This window comes from Electrophorus electricus, chromosome 9, assembly GCF_041902795.1.
Source record: "Electrophorus electricus isolate QZ-2024a chromosome 9, ASM4190279v1, whole genome shotgun sequence".
Classification (NCBI taxonomy): domain Eukaryota; kingdom Metazoa; phylum Chordata; class Actinopteri; order Gymnotiformes; family Gymnotidae; genus Electrophorus; species Electrophorus electricus.
Window position 1 is genome coordinate 21,590,463 of NC_137505.1, and position 21,421 is coordinate 21,611,883.

Consider the following 21,421-nt stretch of genomic DNA (forward strand, 5'->3'; position numbering starts at 1 on the left):
ATTTACGTCTTATTTGACAGACAAATCTTAAATAAGCACAATAGTTAGATCCATTAATGGTAATACAGAAAGACTAGAATTACTTTATATAGTTATTACTAGTTTATATACATTTTCTTTTTATAAATGCATGAACAGGAACAATAACAATATGTTAAACATGTAGGTAAAGTAATCTTAGATTACCAGTAGCCTATTGAACTAAGGAAAACGCATCAACCAGCTCAAAGAGACATACGACCAACACTTTATTCAAATGCTTCATTGTTATTTACAAAATTTCTTAACTAAACAATGTAAGTGCTTGGGACTCAATTTGGTAAAATCACATATTTTCAAAAATAGTTAACAGTCAATGGAAGAAATGTAACAACTAACATGTTAGGGGATTAGATTGTTTTAAAAAAATGTACTAGCAAGGAACTGAAGGTATATGAAAACAAACACAGTTTAGTGTCAGTGAAAGTGCCTCCCCCCAAAATGTAAATTCTAGCTAAGTGATCACACACAGACACACAGGACCACACACACACACACACACACACACACACACACACATTCATCATGTATGCATTTTACATTCAGAATATAACAGTCGAACAGGTACAGTAATACCAGAAACTGTAATCCAAGATGCAGGACGTGTAAGTATGAAAAAGGTCCCTTTGTCTTGGTGGTAAAGCAACTTAAAGGCAAATCAAAATAAGAAAATAAGAAACCCGTGTGGTCAGTGTATTTAAACTATAATATCAAAGCCATTGCTCTGATGGAAAACTCCACAGACACAAATTATCAGTGTTCTTAGATATTGGACAGGCACCGTGTTTCTCACCCTCTCACTCGCTAAGAACAAATGAGAACCATTCCAGTTCTCTGACTGCTAAAATGCGCCTCAAGATCTCATTTATTGAAATTTCCATTAGCATTTTTGTCCCAACTATTTTTGTAAACCGATTCACAGCGGCTTTATATCGTGTGGCCTTCTCCAACTGTTTTCATCATGTACTGAAGATTACGCTGAGTTCAGGAGGCTGCTGAGTGCTGTAAAAGAAAATAAAAAATACCAAAAACATATAAAGCCCCTAATACATTACAGATATATCACTGCAATGTCTGTAGGCATCATATTACATAATTTCATACATAGAGCAGTTGTGTGTGTGACTACATGTCTTGCACTCTAAATCATATTTTTATGATTAAAACATTAGGATGGCAGAGTAAGTGTATCTTTGAATACCCCCTGTCTAATGTTTATTGATCTGGGCCTAGAGCTGAGGCTCTGTGCAGAACACGGAGAGTACTGTTTTCATTATTGTTCTTTTAAAGTTAGTAATGATTGATAGAAGTCATAGCTGAGGGGAGGCCTCACCTTGAGGGTCATTATGTGTCCTGTTCTCCTCTTTGGCTCTCTCGGGATCGCCTGGGTAAGGGGCATAACATGGTTAATCAACTACTTTGCACATTGGTCAACTGCATGATCAATTAAATTTTGATTCAATTGCAAGTGCTTTGTTTCTGACTGGGAATTGTAAAGGACAATGTGTTGTCCAAAGATGAGGTTCAACATATATATAGTGGGATTAATTTAAATGCATAGTTTCAACTGACCCCCCTGTAGAACATATCTACATTTGTGCGCTTATTTTATTACAGTTCATTTTTACAACTAGTTTAGCTTTATTACAGACTCATTATGCAGTAATAAAGTAACCTCCTGTACACAGTGAAACTGAATTTGCAGAATCCAAAATGAGAAGACATTGTCTAACAAGAAAGCACTTACGTCCTTGGGCCTTGAAGCATAGCATCTTTTTCTGATAAGTGAAATAGCTGGAGACAGCGCCAATAATCGCCATCATGATTGCGGCCACGACCCCAGCAACGATGCCTGAACCCAGCCCTGTGTAGGGAAACAAAAACAAGCGCTCACATGCCGCAGGTTTCTGCACACATATAGTATGTGAAGGTCAATATGTTTATTTAGAGTTGCATCTCATTTTGTAAACTAGAACATCAAACTGCAGTATAATCATGCAAAAAATATGCGCATATGACCACCAGTTGGCAGTATTGCACTATCATCCTAAGGCAAAAACCATTTCTGTTTATGAGCAGCCACTGATTCTTGAATAGGTGACTCTTATAAAAAGCAATTGTCATTTCAAAATAAAAGTCATCAATGTTTAAAACAATAAAAGTATATATCAGAATAATAAAACCATATAGAACCCTGGATGCTGTTTTTGAGCTATTTGTTGCCTTCTCTTGTATTTTGGTCTAATTTGACCTTCCATAGGGAAAAGCCTGACTTGGCTAGTTTTAATGTTGGATTTACAATTTAGCTGTCCTGACAGAAACTATAGTTCCATGCTATTTAAACTTGTCATAACACAAATCTATTCTAGATAACTAGATAAAATAACTTAAGCTTGGGAAGAATAATCCTGCAATACTGCACCCCATCAGTCACAGATACACCATGCACAATATGAACTTCAAAGAGTGCCTGCCACTCATCAAGACCTCACCAGCATTTTCTGAACCACCTAATATTTCACTGATGTAGAATATTTAATAGAAATCCCAAATACTAACTCCAAATAACAATGCTTTCCAGTCTAAATTATCCTCAACTATAATGTATTACATCATACTAGGCAATAATATGAAATCATTTCCATTTTGTTGTATTAGAAGCAGCTGTGATTAGGTCCTACACCTCAAACAGCTACAGCTCAAACACACCAACACTAACCAGAGTAGCATAACCACAGAGGTACTCTGGAATGACATCAACACAGTTACATAGTAATAGTAGCCCAAGCACCCGTAGTGGCTTGTGTTACCCAAAAACAGGGAAGCTCTGGCTATCCTTGCATACATAAATGTTCTTGGTGATACTGTGAAAAAATGTGCATGTTTGTGTGGGTGTAGTGCTGGGTCATGTTTTAACCATGCCACAGCCTTAAGCAATGCCATACAATAGGCCAGATTAGGATCTATCATGAGCACTGATGCAGGCCAGCAGGTATCAGCAGTTCATTCCACACAGACCTGCTGCAAAACAATTTGTACGCCGGTCACAAGTGGGCCCTTCAGGAAGTTACTGGGGCATCTGCAGGGTTTGACAGTGCAGAACAAGAAATGACAAATTCTTGTGTGTGTGTGTGTGTGTGTGTGTGTGTGTGTGTGAGAGAGAGAGAGAGAGAGAGACTGAAGGAGGTGAAAAAATTATAAAAATGACAAGCAAAACCGAGCGTGATTGACTCTGTAGTCACAAATGGAGGAGGGTGTGGAAAATAAACTAATTAGGAGCATTACGAATGTACTGACGTCAGCACATGTAAGAGACCCGCAGCTAATTCATTAATTACCCAACCAGAATAAACAGCTTTTACCAATGCAAAAAACCTGCACTTCGCTCCAAGCCCAGACCTTGTAAGTTCTAAAACAAACAGCAAGTAATGGTCTTACAAACATTTCAAAGTATGCATACTGTTAGAAAGAACCTTTCTAGATGATGTCAGACAGACATTGACAATCAGTCCAGTGAATGGCAAAGTATATCTGAACAAAGAACCAAAAAAGAGATATCTGAAAGTTATGCTTCCAATAACTAACCAGTACTATAATCTGAAAAACAGACTATAGATAAACAGCTAGAGAATCAGCATAAAATAAGTAAAAAATAATTTCTTGTAATTATTATTGTAACTTCATGACATGAAGTTACAACAGATAACACATGACGTGAAGTTCAAACATACAGGGTGACATTTTTTCAATGAAGGAAGCTCTGAAAGTAATGGGCAAAGGTAATCTTCTAAAGTGAATTTGCTCATATATACAGGGCGCAGTGTAGACTAACAGTTAAGACTGCGTATTTATGTGTATTTGTGGTGTGTGTGTGTGTGTGTGTGAACAACTCCAGTGTTGTGAAAAAAAAATCTGAACATACTGGCCTCCTCTGAACCTTCAGATTCCTCTTCTGAAACACAAGAATAAAAAAATTACAGATGATTAACGCAATGCATAATGCTGCTGATACTGGTGTAGAATGTGACTTCTTCACAACACAATTGGTCTAAAGTGGGCTTCAGTCCTGTGTGCTTTCTATAGTCTCCCTATTTGTTGTTTGCTCAACCGTTCACTCATAAAACCTTTAGTCAGTCCTCTATTCTGTTTGTGTGTCTGTCTGTCTGTGTCTGTGTTTGCCTTTCAAAATATTTTAAATGTGTTTCCAAATAAATGACTTTATGATTTGTATGTAGGTGGGCTTTTCAGTGTGTGCCGAGAAAGACTGGCTGTTATTGCTAGCTATTAAAATATGTAATATAAGGACAGACACTACAACAAAAAAAATCTATATCATACCATTTGGTCCAGCCATGGCTCCAGCAATGCGCACTATAATGCAGAATAAAGAAAGAGATCAAAGATTTACATTAATTTACATTACATGGTTTTTAGTATTAATAACAACAGCCTCAGCAGGTCAGGTGATGGATGTGATTCTTTGGCACAACAAACACAGTCTGGTGTCTTGGGCAAAAGATCAAATGTTGGAGAGATGATAGGACAGCAGTACCTTTGCCTGCACCATCGCTTGGGTTTTCTGCACCACCGATGCTGTTTTCAGCTTTTAAGACACATTAACACATCTCATTTATCATCAGGAACGTGAGTCATTTAGAACAACAAGTAGACAAGTGTGATGGCCAACCTATTGCTTCTTCACATTGAACCTCGCCAGGTCATATGAGGATACCTGGACTGAACCCACTGACCTCGTAGGAGGACACTACTGTCATCACAAACTACTTCCTGTTCAAAGATTGCTCAGTTTGCATGGCTGTCTGGTGCTAATATCAATCAGCAAGAAAAAAATGAAAATGCATACAGAATGAATGTAGGAGTCAGAAAAGGTAAATGTAACACCAGTGATATGTGTAATCCTCACCTGAAACGTCCCCTTCACTGGCCAGATCTGCTGCAGCTTTTGTTGCTGCAAAATTAACAAAAAACATATATCAACACACAGCATTCATGAAGAACTAGTATTCCTCTTCCTCTTATAAATTCCCTGTCCTGTTTGCCTCACTAATAAGTGTACTGAATGCCTTGAGCCTGAGGCTTTCGTAGAGAAATAAGTGGATTCTGCAACCAATTAAAAACAAGAACCATCTGTATTTAGTTAAAAATAAGAACACTCTGTAACCAATTAAAACACACGTAGAAGGGAGCAAAAAAAACCAAAAAACACTAGATCAGGGATAAAAAAAAAATGTATTCAAGGCCAGCTGGATGGGAGGAGCTGGCCTCACATAACCAGTACCACATTTATGAGACACTACTGATGCTGTCACTGGAAAAATGTACAGGCCAAAAACTAGATCATCAGCACATGCTGTCAGGAGGAGGGCTAACAAAAGCTCAGAGTTTATCACCATGCGGTTAGTCAATGTGATCAGCGGACACCAATAAAAGCTCAGAGATCATCACCATGCGGTTAGCCAATGTGATCAGCGGACACCAATAAAAGCTCAGAGATCATCACCATGCGGTTAGCCAATGTGATCAGCGGACACCAATAAAAGCTCAGAGATCATCACCATGCGGTTAGCCAATGTGATCAGCGGACACCAATAAAAGCTCAGAGATCATCACCATGCGGTTAGCCAATGTGATCAGCGGACACCAATAAAAGCTCAGAGATCATCACCATGCGGTTAGCCAATGTGATCAGCGGACACCAATAAAAGCTCAGAGATCATCACCATGCGGTTAGCCAATGTGATCAGCGGACACCAATAAAAGCTCAGAGATCATCACCATGCGGTTAGCCAATGTGATCAGCGGACACCAATAAAAGCTCAGAGATCATCACCATGCGGTTAGCCAATGTGATCAGCGGACACCAATAAAAGCTCAGAGATCATCACCATGCGGTTAGCCAATGTGATCAGCGGACACCAATAAAAGCTCAGAGATCATCACCATGCGGTTAGCCAATGTGATCAGCGGACACCAATAAAAGCCCAGAGATCATCACCATGCGGTTAGCCAATGTGATCAGCGGACACTAATAAAAGCCCAGAGATCATCACCATGCGGTTAGCCAATGTGATCAGCGGACACTAATAAAAGCTCAGAGATCATCACCATGCGGTTAGCCAATGTGATCAGCGGACACTAATAAAAGCTCAGAGATCATCATCATGCAGTTAGCCAAATTACTATTTTTACTGTAGCATACTATATTTACTGTAGATTTAGTGTACAGAGAATGCTTTGCTGTTATTGAGTGATTACTATTGACGATTGATTAACTATTGATTCATTCATCAGTTGATTGATTGACTGATTGGTTGCAAGATAAACTGTTCCATACCCTCTTCCTCTGATGGTGATGAGGTATTGTTCACTTGATCTAAGGACAGAAAAGTATATAGGAAAAAAAAAACTCTTTATCTTTTTACTTGCAAATAAGGTTAATATATGACAATAAAGCTGACAACATCCTTATGAAATTATTTATAAGTTTAAAAGAAAATAATATAAAATAAAAACATAATGTACATAATTGAATTATTTCACCTTATAATCATATCCTAGTTAGTTGTCAACTGTAAAATATAATGATATTGTGAGTTTGCAGGATTCTGACAAACACACAAAGCCTACCTGAAAGATCAGACTCTCCTTCAGTTTGTTCTGATTCTGCTGTGGTGAGTGGAAACATGCATTCAGCACCGCAGAGGGTACACCAACCAGTGTGATCTCACACAGAAACATACATTCACTCTTCACACAAGCACTACAGAGTGTACACCAACCACTGTGATCTCACACAGAAACATGCATTCACTATTCACACAAGCACTACAGAGTGTACACCAACCAGTGTGATCTCACACAGAAACATGCATTCACTCTTCACACAAGCACTACAGAGTGTACACCAACCAGTGTGATCTCACACAGAAACATACATTCACTCTTCACACAAGCACTACAGAGTGTACACCAACCAGTGTGATCTCACACAGAAACATGCATTCACTCTTCACACAAGCACTACAGAGTGTACACCAACCACTGTGATCTCACACAGAAACATGCATTCACTATTCACACAAGCACTGCAGAGTGTACACCAACCACTGTGATCTCACACAGAAAGAATTATAGAAGAGTTACACAGCCAAGGTTTCTATACAAGGTTAACAGGATATTTCGATATAACGTGGTTTCTGGAAAAGCCAACAATTATGCTGACTTGTAAGCACTATAAACTCATGACATCAGGGGAGACATCGAGCAGATCCACCAAATGTGTAGAATTCCATTAACATAAGGGATGAGTGCCATGAGTAAGGATCACCACACACAGATTGGATGAGAATGCATTGGGCCAATATTCCTCTAGTCTAGGAACTGAAATCAGAACAGAAGCTTTCAAATGCAATTCCAGTCCATGAGCATTTACAAGGGACTTGTTATAGTGGTTATAATGTTGACTGCAATATGTCTATAAGGTGATATAAGGTGAATATAATATCTCTAAGGTGACTATAATGTCTAATTACCTCCCTCAGGACCCTCAGGGTTTACAGTGGGGGCCTCCTCTTGAACGATTCCTATCAATCATATACAAACTTTAACACACGTTTCATCAAACACCTGGCAATACTTCAGCGTACATGTTTGGTCAGACACACAGAAAGACACATTTGACATGTTTGAATGTCCATTTGCATGAATTTTCTCCAGACTAAACCTGTTTTGTTCTAACTAGGCAACCGAGTGCTTCAGAAGACGTAAGATTATCAAGAGATTGAACAGTGATTTATCATCCTACCTGATTCTGCAGTTGTGCCATCCATCTCAGGGGCTTCTACAAAACAAGACATTCTCCATGAGACTATGTCCTGTTTTTTAATCATATTACCATAAGCACTATGCACCATTATTAAATGAAGAATAACAATGTCTGACAAATGCTTAGTATTTGACAAATATAAATGTTAGTAACAAGTGCTTGTCTAACAACCGTGTCCTAAATTACATGCATTTAGATTGTTTTAAAATAAAAGTTCATCCAATCTATGCTCAATAAAAAAAATACTTTGCTTATGTGAGAGGCTTTCTTTCCTTGGATGTGTACATCATGAAAAGCCCAAAGCTTGGGCCACATCTGCTCATCAGCAGTATTAAATTAGTGACCCATGTTCTAACAGGATAAAGGCAGCCTAGGAAACATACTGCTTTCTCAGAAAAAGATTGTCTAAAGTTGTCTGTTATTTTGCTTTATGCATGTGCTGGGATAGATATCCGAAGGCATTTGTCAAAATAATAATGACAGTCACAACAACAGGGTCACATTTCTGCGCGTTTTGACAAGAGAACTTTGGACTGAACGTCTCATATGACCAGCTAGTGAATGCAAGTAGGATTTGGTCAAGAGAAGCAAAACAGTATATCCACGGGACTGTTTTCTGCAGTGTTTCTAGTCAATTCCCATAACACCCCTTGGTGGCCATGTCTGATCCCTCTCTGTCACTATGTTCATACCAATCTACACTTATGGCTCTTCACTGCAGCAGAATATAATTTAATCTAATTTAATCTGATATTGCATTCAACAATCCACAGACTGAAAAAAAAAAGTATTTGTCACCAATCACACGGTGGCAGTTGCAACCAAGCATACAAATAAGTTATATGATCTTAGTTAGATAATGACTGTTGCAATGTTAACAAGAACTTTGACCTTAGACTGTCATTTCAGAAATACAAAATATTCCAACAACAGCAAAGCTGTTGCTATCAGGATGTATGTAAGACTCTTCACTGAAATGATGCATGCATAGTGAGGCCTGTTATCTTGCAATAATACTCCGCTGTTGAGAGGAGAGAGCGGTGTGACAGAGGCCATCACTTCCTGAAGGAGACAGCAGTGTGATGAAGACTTTCCCTCAAGAGTGTAAATATTTGGCCTCTGTGCCAGGGAGATGGCGCTTTGGTTTGCTGGGCAGGCACATGTTTGCCATCTGGAAGGCCTGGCTTTAAGCCTGGGTGGGTCGCTGCTCTCTGCCTTTGCCACACATATGCAAATCAGTTTTTCATAAAATGACGTTCTACCGCACAGACAAATAATGCTCCTCCTTGGCTTTTAGACACTGTTGTCAAGGGCCCTGCACACATGGATTCCTCAACCAGAGACTCGCTGAACACCTGCGTTCAAGAAGGATAACTCATCTCAAAGCTGAACCTTGAGCATGCGCAGTGCCACACTGTGGAGTGCAGGGTTAGTCCAGGAGGGGGAAGTTCTGTATTTACACTGTATTTATATAGTATTTACACAGGCTGCTGTACCAGTTATTGGTTCCTCTTCTTTTTCTAATAGAGGATCTATAGTAGAAAGAACAGATATTCATATCATATTCACAAAGCGCATTCCTCTAAATCATTTTTAGCTGTTTTACTAACTGGTTTAATACAGTGCATGTCGATGTGTATATGCCTAAAGGTCTTCACCTTTTTCTGAAACAGTCACCTCGGGTTCATCTTCCGGCAACACTGCAAAAGATGATTGAGAATCACCACCAAATATTCTGCTTATGTGTGGATGAATGTGTGTGCATGTGTGTGTACTTGTTCATATGTGCATGTGTATTGTGCATTTTGACCAACCTGTTTCAGCCGGTTCCTCAACAGCTTGTACAGTGTCTGCTGTGCCAGCTGTAAAGTTAAAGATATAATCAGTAACAGGTTTGCCCGTACCATCACTGTCTCTGTGAACAGGAATGTCTGATGTTGTATTTATTAATGTCAGAGTAATGTAAGAGAAGGAGTTTTTGTCTAGCGACATTCTTTGACATTTATCCATTTTTTTATCAATTTCACCACAAATCAAAACTTTTTTGAAGTGCATCAACCTTCAGTAGTAGCTTCTGGACCGCCAGCTCCTGAAAGACACAAAATGCCGTGTCATGGTATCTGTCTGCTCCACACACACTTCTGTATTTCATGTCATACTGGGACATAAAAAACCCCAGACAATGGACAATGAGCTAAGCAGAAGTATAAATTAAGAATGCAGACGCATTGTATTGGGCCTCCTTATGACTTCTTTCCCCTGAAGTACATAAATAAAATGGACAGGCTAGTTTAACACAAAACCACTTTTACCAACTTGGACAGGCTTAAAATCATGGCTCAAAACTACACACAGATTTGATGTTGTTCACGGTTTAAACAGAATTGCATTGAAATCATGCTTAGAAGCATAAATAATCTAGAGATTTAATCATATCTCATATTATGTATGCAACATGTATATAATATCAGACATTTTAGCTAAGTCTAAATAACTGACTATGAGCCTGTTAACAACTATATCAGAAGTTCGCTCTCCTTCGAATTGAAGAATATTGATCAGATTGAGTATTGTGTATGACCAAGACAACCATGTCTTTGCAGACAGAAAGCTTTGTAACTCCCACATGGCTAGACATAGTAGAAGCTTCTTATGATGTCTAGGGGCTGACCCTAGACGAGAGTTAGGCAGTGTCGGTGAAAGCATACCGCCATCCTCAGATGGAAATGGGCCCTCTGCCTCTACTGGGGGCAGGTCTGTCGCCATTTCGTTTTTGTCTGAAACATTGAGATGAAATATGACGGGCTACTCACCATAAGCAATGTGATCATATTCAGTGTGAACAAATCTGGATGAGGTATTTATGTAGCCTTTTAAACTACAATCCTTAATGTGTTATATCAGTGGGGCCCCTAAATATGCACAGCACTGCTGCACTGAAGTCTGGTTTTTAATATTTCATTAGTCAGACTTTAGTGCTTGTTCTCCTCTGGATACAAAATATCATTTTAAATGTATAAAGGAAAGGTGGCCAAAATGTGAGACACCATAGTTTCACAATAAACTAAATTTTGATTGTATTGCTACATATTATGATTATGACATGTCTCCCCATATATCGACACATTAGACTGGCCTGCATCTTTCTGTCAAAAATAATTTAGCATGTGAATGCCATCCATCAAAACACCGATAGAGCACTCATCTAATACTCGTCAGGGTGCTCCCAATAGACAATAAAATCTATGTTTTGTTAGAAGGCTCATTTACATATTACAGCACTCTCTGATACTGAAAAAGACCATAGGCGACAGCAATTACCAAACAACCTTACTGCAAAACCCCCAGTTTGAAACACTTTTGTGTAAAAAGCATGATGTTTGTAATGGGTAGATGTGTGTTTGTATTTTTGTGTAGTTGTGGTGTGTGTGTGTGTGTGTGTGTGTGTGTGTGTGTGAACCACTCCAATGTTATAGCTCTGCTAATGTGAAAAAATCTCAACATACTGGCCTCCTCTGAACCTTCAGAGTCCTCCTCTGAAACACAAGAATAAAATTATAAATGATTACAGCAATACATAATGTTGATTACTAATGAGATGCACCTTGCCATCACTCGACAGTGGTTGGTTGGTAGGTTTGTTAGTACGTTTGCTGTGATGTTATATTTTCATATTTCAAACAGAAAACCACCTTAACACACTGATACTGGTGTAGAATGTGACTTCTTCACAACACAATTGGTCTAAAGTGGGCTTCAGTCCTGTGTGCTTTCTATATTCTCCCTATTTATTGTTTGCTCAACCGTTCACTCATAAAACCTTTAGTCAGTTCTCTATTCTGTTTGTGTATGTTCTTTTGTTTTGCCCTGGTACTGCTTACACAGTAGTGTTGCGTGTCTCCAGGAGGCTTACAGAATATAATGCTTGCGACAACTGTGAGCATACAGGTGGACAACGCACCTGCCCACCCAGCTACACACATGCACACGTGGACCCAAACAAAGAGTCTTTGCTCACCTCCCACAATAAAAAAAAAACAAAACAAGGCCAAGGCAGCGTGTGGTGTGACTAGCTCTCTCACGCATGGGGCCAAGGGAAGGAGCTGCTCATGAAACTCCTCAGGGTGAATCCAGACCAGACCTCTTATAATTTAGATGTGTTCTCAAGTCGAAGGGCGGTGTCCCGCAGCTGGAGCTGAGATTCAGTTACTGTTGCCTATAACTCTTTCTTTACAGTCTCTCTGACAGGCCAGCTGAATGGGATGGTCTCAGAGGGACACCCAGCCAAGTGCCTGTGTTTGTTTTGGGGCATAAGCACATTCGGTTGGACTGGAACGGGAAAGGCACAGTGTGCGTGTGTCCGACTAGTGAGACTAGGGAGGTAAGCAGGAGACACTAGCCAACGGCCGCTGCCCATCAGGAACAGAATGTACTGGCACAATCCAGCGACCTGGTGTGGACTGCTGAGGGAGAGACGATGACTTCACATAGCACAACGCGTCTGTCTCGGGGCTCCAGTAGTTAATAATGCATGACGACCATTTTTCCATAATACCAAATGTCATCACATATCAATATTATCGGTCGAAGTAACACTGCCCGATTACTGGGCATTATAAATGTGGTTTGTCATATCGTGAGTTACTGCCTGGTGTAGACAGCAAATCTGTTAATGGTAGAATAATGTCCGCTTTAATGAATTTATAAGCCTTCCATGATTTCAGTCACTCGACTACAGGCTGAGGTTTCAGAGAACTTCTGTTTAGTTTCTAGCAAGACGAAGTGTTTTCGCGTTTGGTTTATCTACACTTAAGAGCAACTTCATTACCGTGATTAAACTATTATTAAAAAAAATATCAACATCTATTCCTGAAAAAAAGCTTACCTTGCGTCCTCACTCCAGTCGCAATAAGACTGCCAAAGAACAAAATCCACAAGCATGACATCGCTGATGAAACTGAACTAAGCGCTCCGGAGTTCAGCAAGGACACCGTCCAGGTTGTGCAGCTCTGACTTCTAAATAATCGCAGGTCCGCGGCCGCGTGCATGCAGTGGGTCGGCAACTTCCACACAGCCTTTAGTTTTATAAAGTTTCCAGGGTGTGCCAGCGCGGAGTCTGATCCGCCACCCACAGTCGTGACTGACTCGCCTGGGATCCAATTGTGTGCAAGAAAACTCTTTTTTTTTCTGTCAAGTAGTTGCAAAAAAAGGATGCTCGGTAGCAGAAGGTGCGCGCGGCAACGCCACGCACTACGCCCTAAGAGTCCACCTCTACTCCCGTTTGATAGGCCTATTAGTAATGTATTGGGAACATAGATTATAGCGACTTATATCGTGTAATGCTGAGCGTTAAAGTATTAAAGTTCTGCTAATTGCGGGATTTATAAGAGGTGTTTGGATATCGCTGTCTTTGGCGCAGATTGCTTTGGTTACATGCTACAAAAATGCAACACACACTCATAGTTTCCGGACTCCTTTAACTCCTTTTAAGTATACACCTGGCACACCCCACCCTTCGTGGTACAATATCTCAACAAGCACTGCGTATCGCCAGGGAGACGTTCATCAAGCCACGAAAGCCCAACGTATTAACCCGTAACGCTGGTTGCTAACGCTGCACCTTGCCAATAACGCATTTTCGTGCCATTCCGAAGCATGCTGTAATTTATTAGTGTTTCTACGTGTCGGTAGAGACCATAGACTTGGCTTTGTAGACATATTCTGGCACGGACTAGTGCGAGGCACGTCAAGCGTTCCAAGTAACGTAGTGTCTAAATGACCCGCTGGTTTACATGCATTAACTCCAGTATGGTGTTAAAACAAGGCAGTGGAATATGGTACTGATGACATCACTAACATAACCACCAGAATTAGATGAACACATAGCATACACATAACATACGAGATGGGCATACGATTGCTATCAATAATCATCATCGTAACTGTGGTCATCCTAATCAAACTATGAAAATCATGCGTGTCCAAAGTTTCCTATCAACAGGTTTCCTCTATCACTGCTCGAGTCGCTTTGCTAATCCTTAAGGCAGGGGGCATTACTAGATATCGCCGTTCCGCGGAGTTTCCAAAGCTCCCGTGGGAACTGGAAAGTGAGAGGCAACCTGTTCTCTAGCACGGGCGCCGCGAGCTGTGGGCACCAAGCTGACCCGTCAAACTTGGGATGCAAAATCGCTCATCTCGCCATGACTCCAAAATTTTGTACGTGACACCGGCTTTCGCATGAAGACAATCTGGCTTTTGGACACTGACCACTTGTGCAAAGTCTGAAGTAAGGCACCCGCGCGCCTCTCGTCGCCTCCGCTCGTCACCCAAATTCAAGGGTTTCGGTTTTCCCATCATCCACGCGCTTCCACTATTGTGCTGAACTGTGTTCTACTTCAGCAGCTGGATGCTGACATGCAGTCTCTTATATCTCCAGTGACTAAGGCTATTTTAGTGGCTCTGTTTATTTTCGCAATTTTGCTCATCCTTTATGTTATACTGTGGTATATATGCAGAGACGTGGACTGTGATCACGGCATTTGATTTTTCGCAGTTGAGCAAGGCTCGTTGGAATACCCGCTCGCTAGCCATGGAGAAGTCAGGGTGACCCCGGTAAGTGCATCGGTATGGGTGCTTTATCGCTCAGAAACATCGTGAAAGCATCGTGGAAAACGCACGCCTGTGCAGTTGAACGAGTTGTGATGTTTAAGGCAGAGGCGTTTTTTTGTTTTTTTTTTCCAAATGGCATTTCAATGCTAACGGACCTTTTTACGAATGAGATGCAAATCGAAGAGAGCGCAAGTGGGAAACCTCAGACAGTATGATTTGCTTTCGTTAAGATCATTTGTTAAGCGCATGTAGATGAGCGAATAAAATGTCATACCTGGGGTACCAGTGTGATTTCACTGATATATCACTCACGAAATTGTTCAGGTAAACAATAATGAGTGTGCGTTCAGTGCGTTATGGTTTATTCAAGAGGAACACAACAGGACAAAGAGTTGCGAAATCACGTTGCGAAATCCTGCAAATTATAATAAGGTTGCAATAGATATATGCCAACATTTGTTCCGTGTGTCACTGGTTCGTTCATTTAGGCTATTCAGTTTTTTGTCTTTTTGTGTTTTTTTTGGAGAATGTGAAGATGAGTCAGTTTTGTTTAGATGTGGTTAAAAGTATGGAAAACTAGGTGTGTTTTCTTTTTAATTGTAAAATGGATGATCCTAACAACTAAAAAAAAAACAAAACTCTAAAACAACTTTATCCGTTTCTGACTATTATTTCGGGATTTATGCGTGATGAGAGAGCCGGGAATCGCCAATTAAAGGTCATCGTTAGAACGGTTTTGTGGTTTTCACTCCAAGCCAAAGACAAGCATTGAGAGACGATGACATGACATATATACTGCAAAATATAGTGTCGTTTTATTATTGAGCTCATTTGTTTTACATTGTATGGCTAGCCTGCTGGCTAACTAGCTGGTAACGTTATCGCCATGTTAGTCGGTTAAATGTTAGTCGATGACATTAACACGCATTAATGATACTGAAATGGCTATAATGTTGAACAAACACACAGAGCTGCTGGTGTAGCTATAGTCCAACCTCAGGGGGGAAGTGCTTTTAGCTGATTATGCTGCCTAGCAAACGAGCATCTGATAGACAGCCAGCTTGTTAGCAGAAGGCGCTTATTTTGTCCGTTGGCTGAGCTGTTTTCTGGGTGAAAGCAGTCTAACTCTAACTTCAGCAGGGTAACTCTCTGAGACGCGTCTGCACACAGGTGCGCTTTTGGCAGCTCCGTCAGGGGCCAGTGTGGCAGTTGCGTCCTTGCCGGCCAGGACCCAATACCGAATGTATGTTTAAAGTTCATATTTGGGAAGGAAACATAGGCCAATGTAGCATCCTTTAAATTATTGTGGCGAGGATATGGTCATTAACCAACAGTCCAACAGTCGAGGTAGAGAATAAAATGAGGTGAATATGAATATGTACATGTTAATCATACTTTATTTCAGTAACTATGGATAAATTGAATATGACAATCCCATTTTGAATAAGGCTTAAGTTAACAGGATGGATGAAATGAAGATAAAATAGCTTTAGGCTTTACAGTACAGTACTGCCAAAACAAAACAAAACAAAACAAAAACAAACAAACAAAAAAACCAACCAAATAGCAGCACTTTATATGTAATGTCTCCTGATGGTTTCTGTATTTGTAACTATAAAGGCACAATAGTACTATGAAGATGAACTTGAGTCCAGGAGTCCAGTTGCTTGACTTACTTTAGCCTTCTTGGTGATGCTAAATGCAGTCGTAATGTTTCATAGAAATGTTAATCTTGGAAAATTCAAGAATGGAAAGCTTGTGAACAGAAGAATGGTGGTTGTGAGATGTACGGAGCAGAATTTCAATGTCCCAATCATGACCACAGTGAAAGTCCAAGAAGCTTTGGGAAGTGGGGGGCCACTTATCTTGGACCACAATGGAATGGAAATTTTACACTCTGAAGAAACATGAGGTATTCTTATTTTTATTTATTTATTTGTTGTGAATGACAACTCGGGAATAGAAAAATTGATATATGAAAAGGAATCACAAGTAAAATTGTTTTTTAAGTGTTTGTCAAGTGTCTAATTGAATGTCATATAGCAAACATAGTAACATATTAATAAAAGTATGTTGCAATAATATTTGGTTGTTAGTTTCTGCTATTAACATCAGCAGCAAAGAATATCAAAGGCATATTAGGCTAGTGTGATTGCCTTCACAGGCACACACAGAGTGCACAGATGTGGCCTTGCATCTAGTGATTATAAAGCACTGCAAATACAAACAGTATCCCTGAGTAACATAAATGTGGTGAAATCAATGTATAATCACTTTGATTAATTTATATTCCTATTAATGTGCAAATATAGGCTCCTATAATTGGAAGCAGAATGCCAGACACATCTTGGCATTCTGTTTCCAATATGATTTCCACATTCGCCAACAAAATTTTGTAAGTAAGAGGATTGTTGACTTCCACCTCAGCAATCTGTAACTGCACCTGAAATTATTGTTGTTGTTTTTTTGTGGTTATTGTTCTTTGCTTTTGTTTTAGATAAAAGGTATAAGATACACCCTAATTTAATATTATACATATACATTTATTTATTCTAAACATGACATTTGTGTTTCTCAAGATGCACACATGATGACATTCACAATTGAGTCAGAAAAAATAGAGGTCCTGGTTGCTCAGGGGTTGTTTGATGTCACCAGTACCAACCAGGCGAGAAACCAAGAAAACACTGTTTATGACCAGAAAAGAAGGAATGTGAGGGATATGTTTACTTGTCTGGCTTGCAGAGGTCAGCTTGAGTAAACTTCATTTGATTTGGCTTATCTTTATGTGTTTAACTCATGTATTTGTTTCTTTTGAATTTTTTGTGCTAAACTTTGTTTTCCATGTTTTTGTAGAAATCATGCAAGATCCAGTGTGCGCAGTCTGCTGTGAAAGCCTGGTTGCTCACCCTGTGCTGATATTTGGATTCAGAGTTCATTGCAGTGTCCAGAGTGTCAGCCCGAAGAGTTCTCTAATATGCATAGGATCACTGGAACACAATCCTGGGAGGAACTTTTACTTTCTGGACCCAGATTTACCACCACTGTTTAAAATGTCTACTATAAATAAATATGCTGTTTGAATTCACCATGCCTGAATTTTTTAAATAGTAGACATAATAATTATTTCATTCACTGACCTGCTTAAAGCCATTTCAAGAATCCATAGGGTAATATGCCCTTTAATTCACATGCTGTGTCTGCTGGGTACACTCTGAATACTCATCCTAGAGCTTCCTCTCTCGACACCATTTCTCTGAGCTTTTCCGATATCTCATCTTGCATCTCGTCACGTTAAACATTTCATTAATTACAGACTTATAGGGTTCTGGTGAGAGAATCAGGTCAGTAATGACAATACAGTCAAAGAGCTCATGTGCCTGCAGGTCATTTCAGTTTGATTAAAAGAAATACGAGTTGGTTTATAGGCTAGTTTTAAATGTTTGGTTCTTGAGATTATCCATTTTAAAATGAAAAAAATTTAAAAATGAAAACTATTTTTAATTCAATCTAAAAAGAAAACCTTAATGTATTTTCTGCATTCACAAAAAATAAGAATAATAATTCTGAATGAACCAATGATACCTGCACCCAGTTGGTTGTTGTCACTGTTTCTTTGTTTCTCTTTTAATGCAGAAGGGTTTTTCTCTATGTTTTTGTCTTCAGTAACATACAATTTTATATATTTATATATACATGCACATTTTCCCTTGTGCTTGATAAAATATATGTATTATTACACATAAGCATTGTGTTTTCTTCCTGCTGTGACTCCATTTCACATCTGCAAACTCTGGCTTGCAGTAAAGCTCTCCCTTTCCTTTTAATCAGCCTTGTATATTCACCCTTTCAGCAGTTAATTGCTCACAGAAGCTCTGCATTCTGATTGGATAAAGGTATGGATGACGGATGGCTCCATATTCTTAGGATACCACAATATTGGTTACAAAGGTTTGGAAAGGACAAGTCAAGGGCAGTGTGCAAATACTACCACTGCAGGGTACAACTCACTCAGCAAAGATCAGAGGATTTCTAATATTTTATGCTTCTGTTTATAGAAATCAGTGACAGCCAGGAATTGTTAACATATTCATTGAAGCTCATTAACAGTTTTGTATAGGCATCCTTATTCTTCTTTAAGTAAAAAAGAGTTTCATTTCACAAAATAGTTTTAGCCATAAAGCAGTTATTCCCCATCCATGCAGTCAATCTGCCTCAAATCTCAGTCCTCTCCTTAGCAGCCCACCTCTGTCTCCACTAATGGAATTGGTATCCTTTGCAGGCTATAGTAGATCTCTCCTCCTATGTCACAAACTACACATTCACAGCCACTGTCATAATGACCAATAATCATTAGTACAGATATAAGAGCCTCTAGCAGCATCGAACCAGCAGACATGTCACTCTCAACACTGACCAGCAGACAAATACTGCTCCATTTAGTCCCAGACTGAAATTGCTGTGATTCCAGACCTCCATGCAGAACAAAAAAATGCCCCAAAATCAAGGATATTGTATAAATTGTGACCGATTTCATAATGTACTATGCAAAGATATCTTAGTGATATGTTCAAAACCCAGTCATTACCCAGTCACAACCCAGCAATGTGGCACTCAAACTTGTCTGCTGTCTGTGTGTTTGTAAGATTGAACATGTATGAGGGAGGGAGCTTTGGATAGGACGGCGAGGTATAAGGGCGATTGAACGTGTATGAGGGAGAGAGCTTTGGATAGGACAGCGAGGTATAAGGGAGATTGAACATGTATGAGGTAGAGAGCTTTGGATAGGACGGCGAGGTATAAGGGAGATTGAACATGTATGAGGTAGAGAGCTTTGGATAGGACGGCGAGGTATAAGGGAGATTGAACATGTATGAGGTAGAGAGCTTTGGATAGGACGGCGAGGTATAAGGGAGATTGAACATGTATGAGGTAGAGAGCTTTGGATAGGACGGCGAGGTATAAGGGAGATTGAACATGTATGAGGTAGAGAGCTTTGGATAGGACGGCGAGGTATAAGGGAGATTGAACGTGTATGAGGGAGAGAGCTTTGGATAGGAAGGCGAGGTATAAGGGAGATTGAACGTGTATGAGGTAGAGAGCTTTGGATAGGACGGCGAGGTATAAGGGAGATTGAACATATATGAGGTAGAGAGCTTTGGATAGGACGGTGAGGTATAAGGGAGATTGAACGTGTATGAGGGAGAGAGTTTTGGATAGGACGGCGAGGTATAAGAGAGATTGAACATGTATGAGGGAGAGAGCTTTGGATAGGACAGCGAGGTATAAGGGAGATTGAACGTGTATGAGGTAGAGAGCTTTGGATAGGACGGCGAGGTATAAGGGCGATTGAACATGTATGAGGGAGGGAGCTTTGGATAGGACGGCGAGGTATAAGGGAGATTGAACATGTATGAGGTAGAGAGCTTTGGATAGGACGCCGAGGTATAAGGGAGATTGAACATGTATGAGGGAGAGAGCTTTGGATAGGACGCCGAGGTATAAGGGAGATTGAACGTGTATGAGGGAGGGAGCTTTGGATAGGATGGCGAGGTATAAGGGAGATTGAACTCCTGGAAATGTAACAGATTGACAGTCTTGGGGAAAGTGGACCAGGAAGTGTGCTCTCAGGAGGAATTCACTGCAGCCCCTTATGTCTTCAAACACCCAGCTGTCAGTCCTGTTCCTTCCAGTCCATCTATTGTGTGAAGTGGGAAATATGACAAAGTCAGCCCAATGGACCCTTAGGGAAGGGCAGCATAAATCAACAATATGTGCTTTATGTGAAATTCCACTTGGATTGGGCTGCCCGCACCAGATTTCATAATCCAGATTTGATTCAGTGGAGGAGGAAGATTAAGGCTGTTTGATGGCTTTCCTCCTACGCTTTCTCCCTCTGCTGACAAACAATGTTGTGCAGAGTGCATGTTACACACTGACACTCTGGGACATGAGGGGAATGTGATGTCTTTGGTGCTCTGCCAGACACATTTCAAAAGAAGCTCCGGAAGACTGAGTGGTAAAGAACTAGAGCTCTGAATGGTAGTTCTCTACCATGCTGCAAGCCCTGTGCCAACACAGGCTCAGACTTTGGTGACACTAAATCCTGAGGTTTTTCAGAGTGCTGGGTCTGATTTTATTTTTTACCACCAAACTGCAGAATCACCCAGAGATGCACAAATTCAGTTCAATTATAGTATAGACACAGATACATGACATTCAGAGGTACTGCAGGGAAACGTAATTACCAATAAGGTCCTCAGCAGAGCATAGTCAGGAGCCTCCTTCTCTGTAAGCAGCTGATAAGGTCATCTGATAAGATGACACCTAAGCGGTTCTGGTGTTACCTGTCTCAGCCTGGGTAAGGTGACCCTCACACAGCCTGTGAATTTCAATCAACAGCCACAGCCTACTTCAAGGCTGTTTAATTTCAAACTTACAGCAATTTTAGATGTGTAGTCCTGTTTGCCTGTTGTTTCAGGGACATGTGTCCCTATGCTTCAGCAGCTATTACATAGCTTTGTACGCTCCTTCATCATATGTTTTATTATTTATAGTTTGATCATGTAGCTAATTTATTTATTCTGGTACATGAAATACAAGCTCAATTTGATGGGGAACCTCCTACTTTGAATAAAATGTATAGAATATACAAACATTCATGGCAATAGACAGTCACCAAATCATATACATTCAAGATAGGTAGGTTGGATTGAGTGTAGCTAGGTGGGTTGGATTGAGTTTACATAGGTATGTTGGATTGAGTTTACATAGGTAGGTTGGAATGAGTGTAGCTAGGTGGGTTGGATTGAGTTTACATAGGTATGTTGGATTTAGTGTAGATAGGTGGGTTGGACTGAGTGTACATAGGTAGGTTGGATTGAGTGTAGATAGGAGGGTTGGATTGAGTGTAGATGTCCAGATCAC

At 40.1% G+C, this 21,421-nt stretch overlaps 1 protein-coding gene across 5 annotated transcripts; it reads right to left on the reverse strand.

Annotated features, from left to right (window-relative positions):
- Nucleotides 1-224: 224 nt before the first annotated feature.
- si:ch211-39i22.1 (uncharacterized) lies at nucleotides 225-13,164 on the reverse strand. 5 transcript variants are annotated; one of them, XR_014125204.1, is made up of 18 exons: nucleotides 12,771-13,164; nucleotides 11,392-11,421; nucleotides 10,594-10,662; nucleotides 9,945-9,974; nucleotides 9,700-9,747; nucleotides 9,544-9,585; nucleotides 9,382-9,417; nucleotides 7,865-7,900; nucleotides 7,593-7,643; nucleotides 6,688-6,726; nucleotides 6,395-6,433; nucleotides 4,964-5,008; nucleotides 4,592-4,642; nucleotides 4,378-4,410; nucleotides 3,966-3,991; nucleotides 1,787-1,903; nucleotides 1,373-1,423; nucleotides 225-1,041 (listed from the first exon to the last, which is right to left on the reverse strand). XR_014125204.1 is itself a non-coding variant. In XM_081720459.1 (18 exons), exons 1-18 carry the CDS (start codon nucleotides 12,931-12,933, stop codon nucleotides 1,013-1,015), a joined length of 936 nt encoding a protein of 311 aa, XP_081576585.1. In that variant the 5' UTR covers nucleotides 12,934-13,123; the 3' UTR covers nucleotides 225-1,012. The 5 variants fall into 5 exon arrangements, 4 of the variants coding, with proteins under 4 accessions (XP_081576585.1, XP_026880868.3, XP_081576587.1 ...); XM_081720459.1 differs by having other exon boundaries at nucleotides 3,962-3,991; nucleotides 6,688-6,723; nucleotides 12,771-13,123; XM_027025067.3 differs by having other exon boundaries at nucleotides 3,962-3,991; nucleotides 12,771-13,115.
- Nucleotides 13,165-21,421: the final 8,257 nt, after the last annotated feature.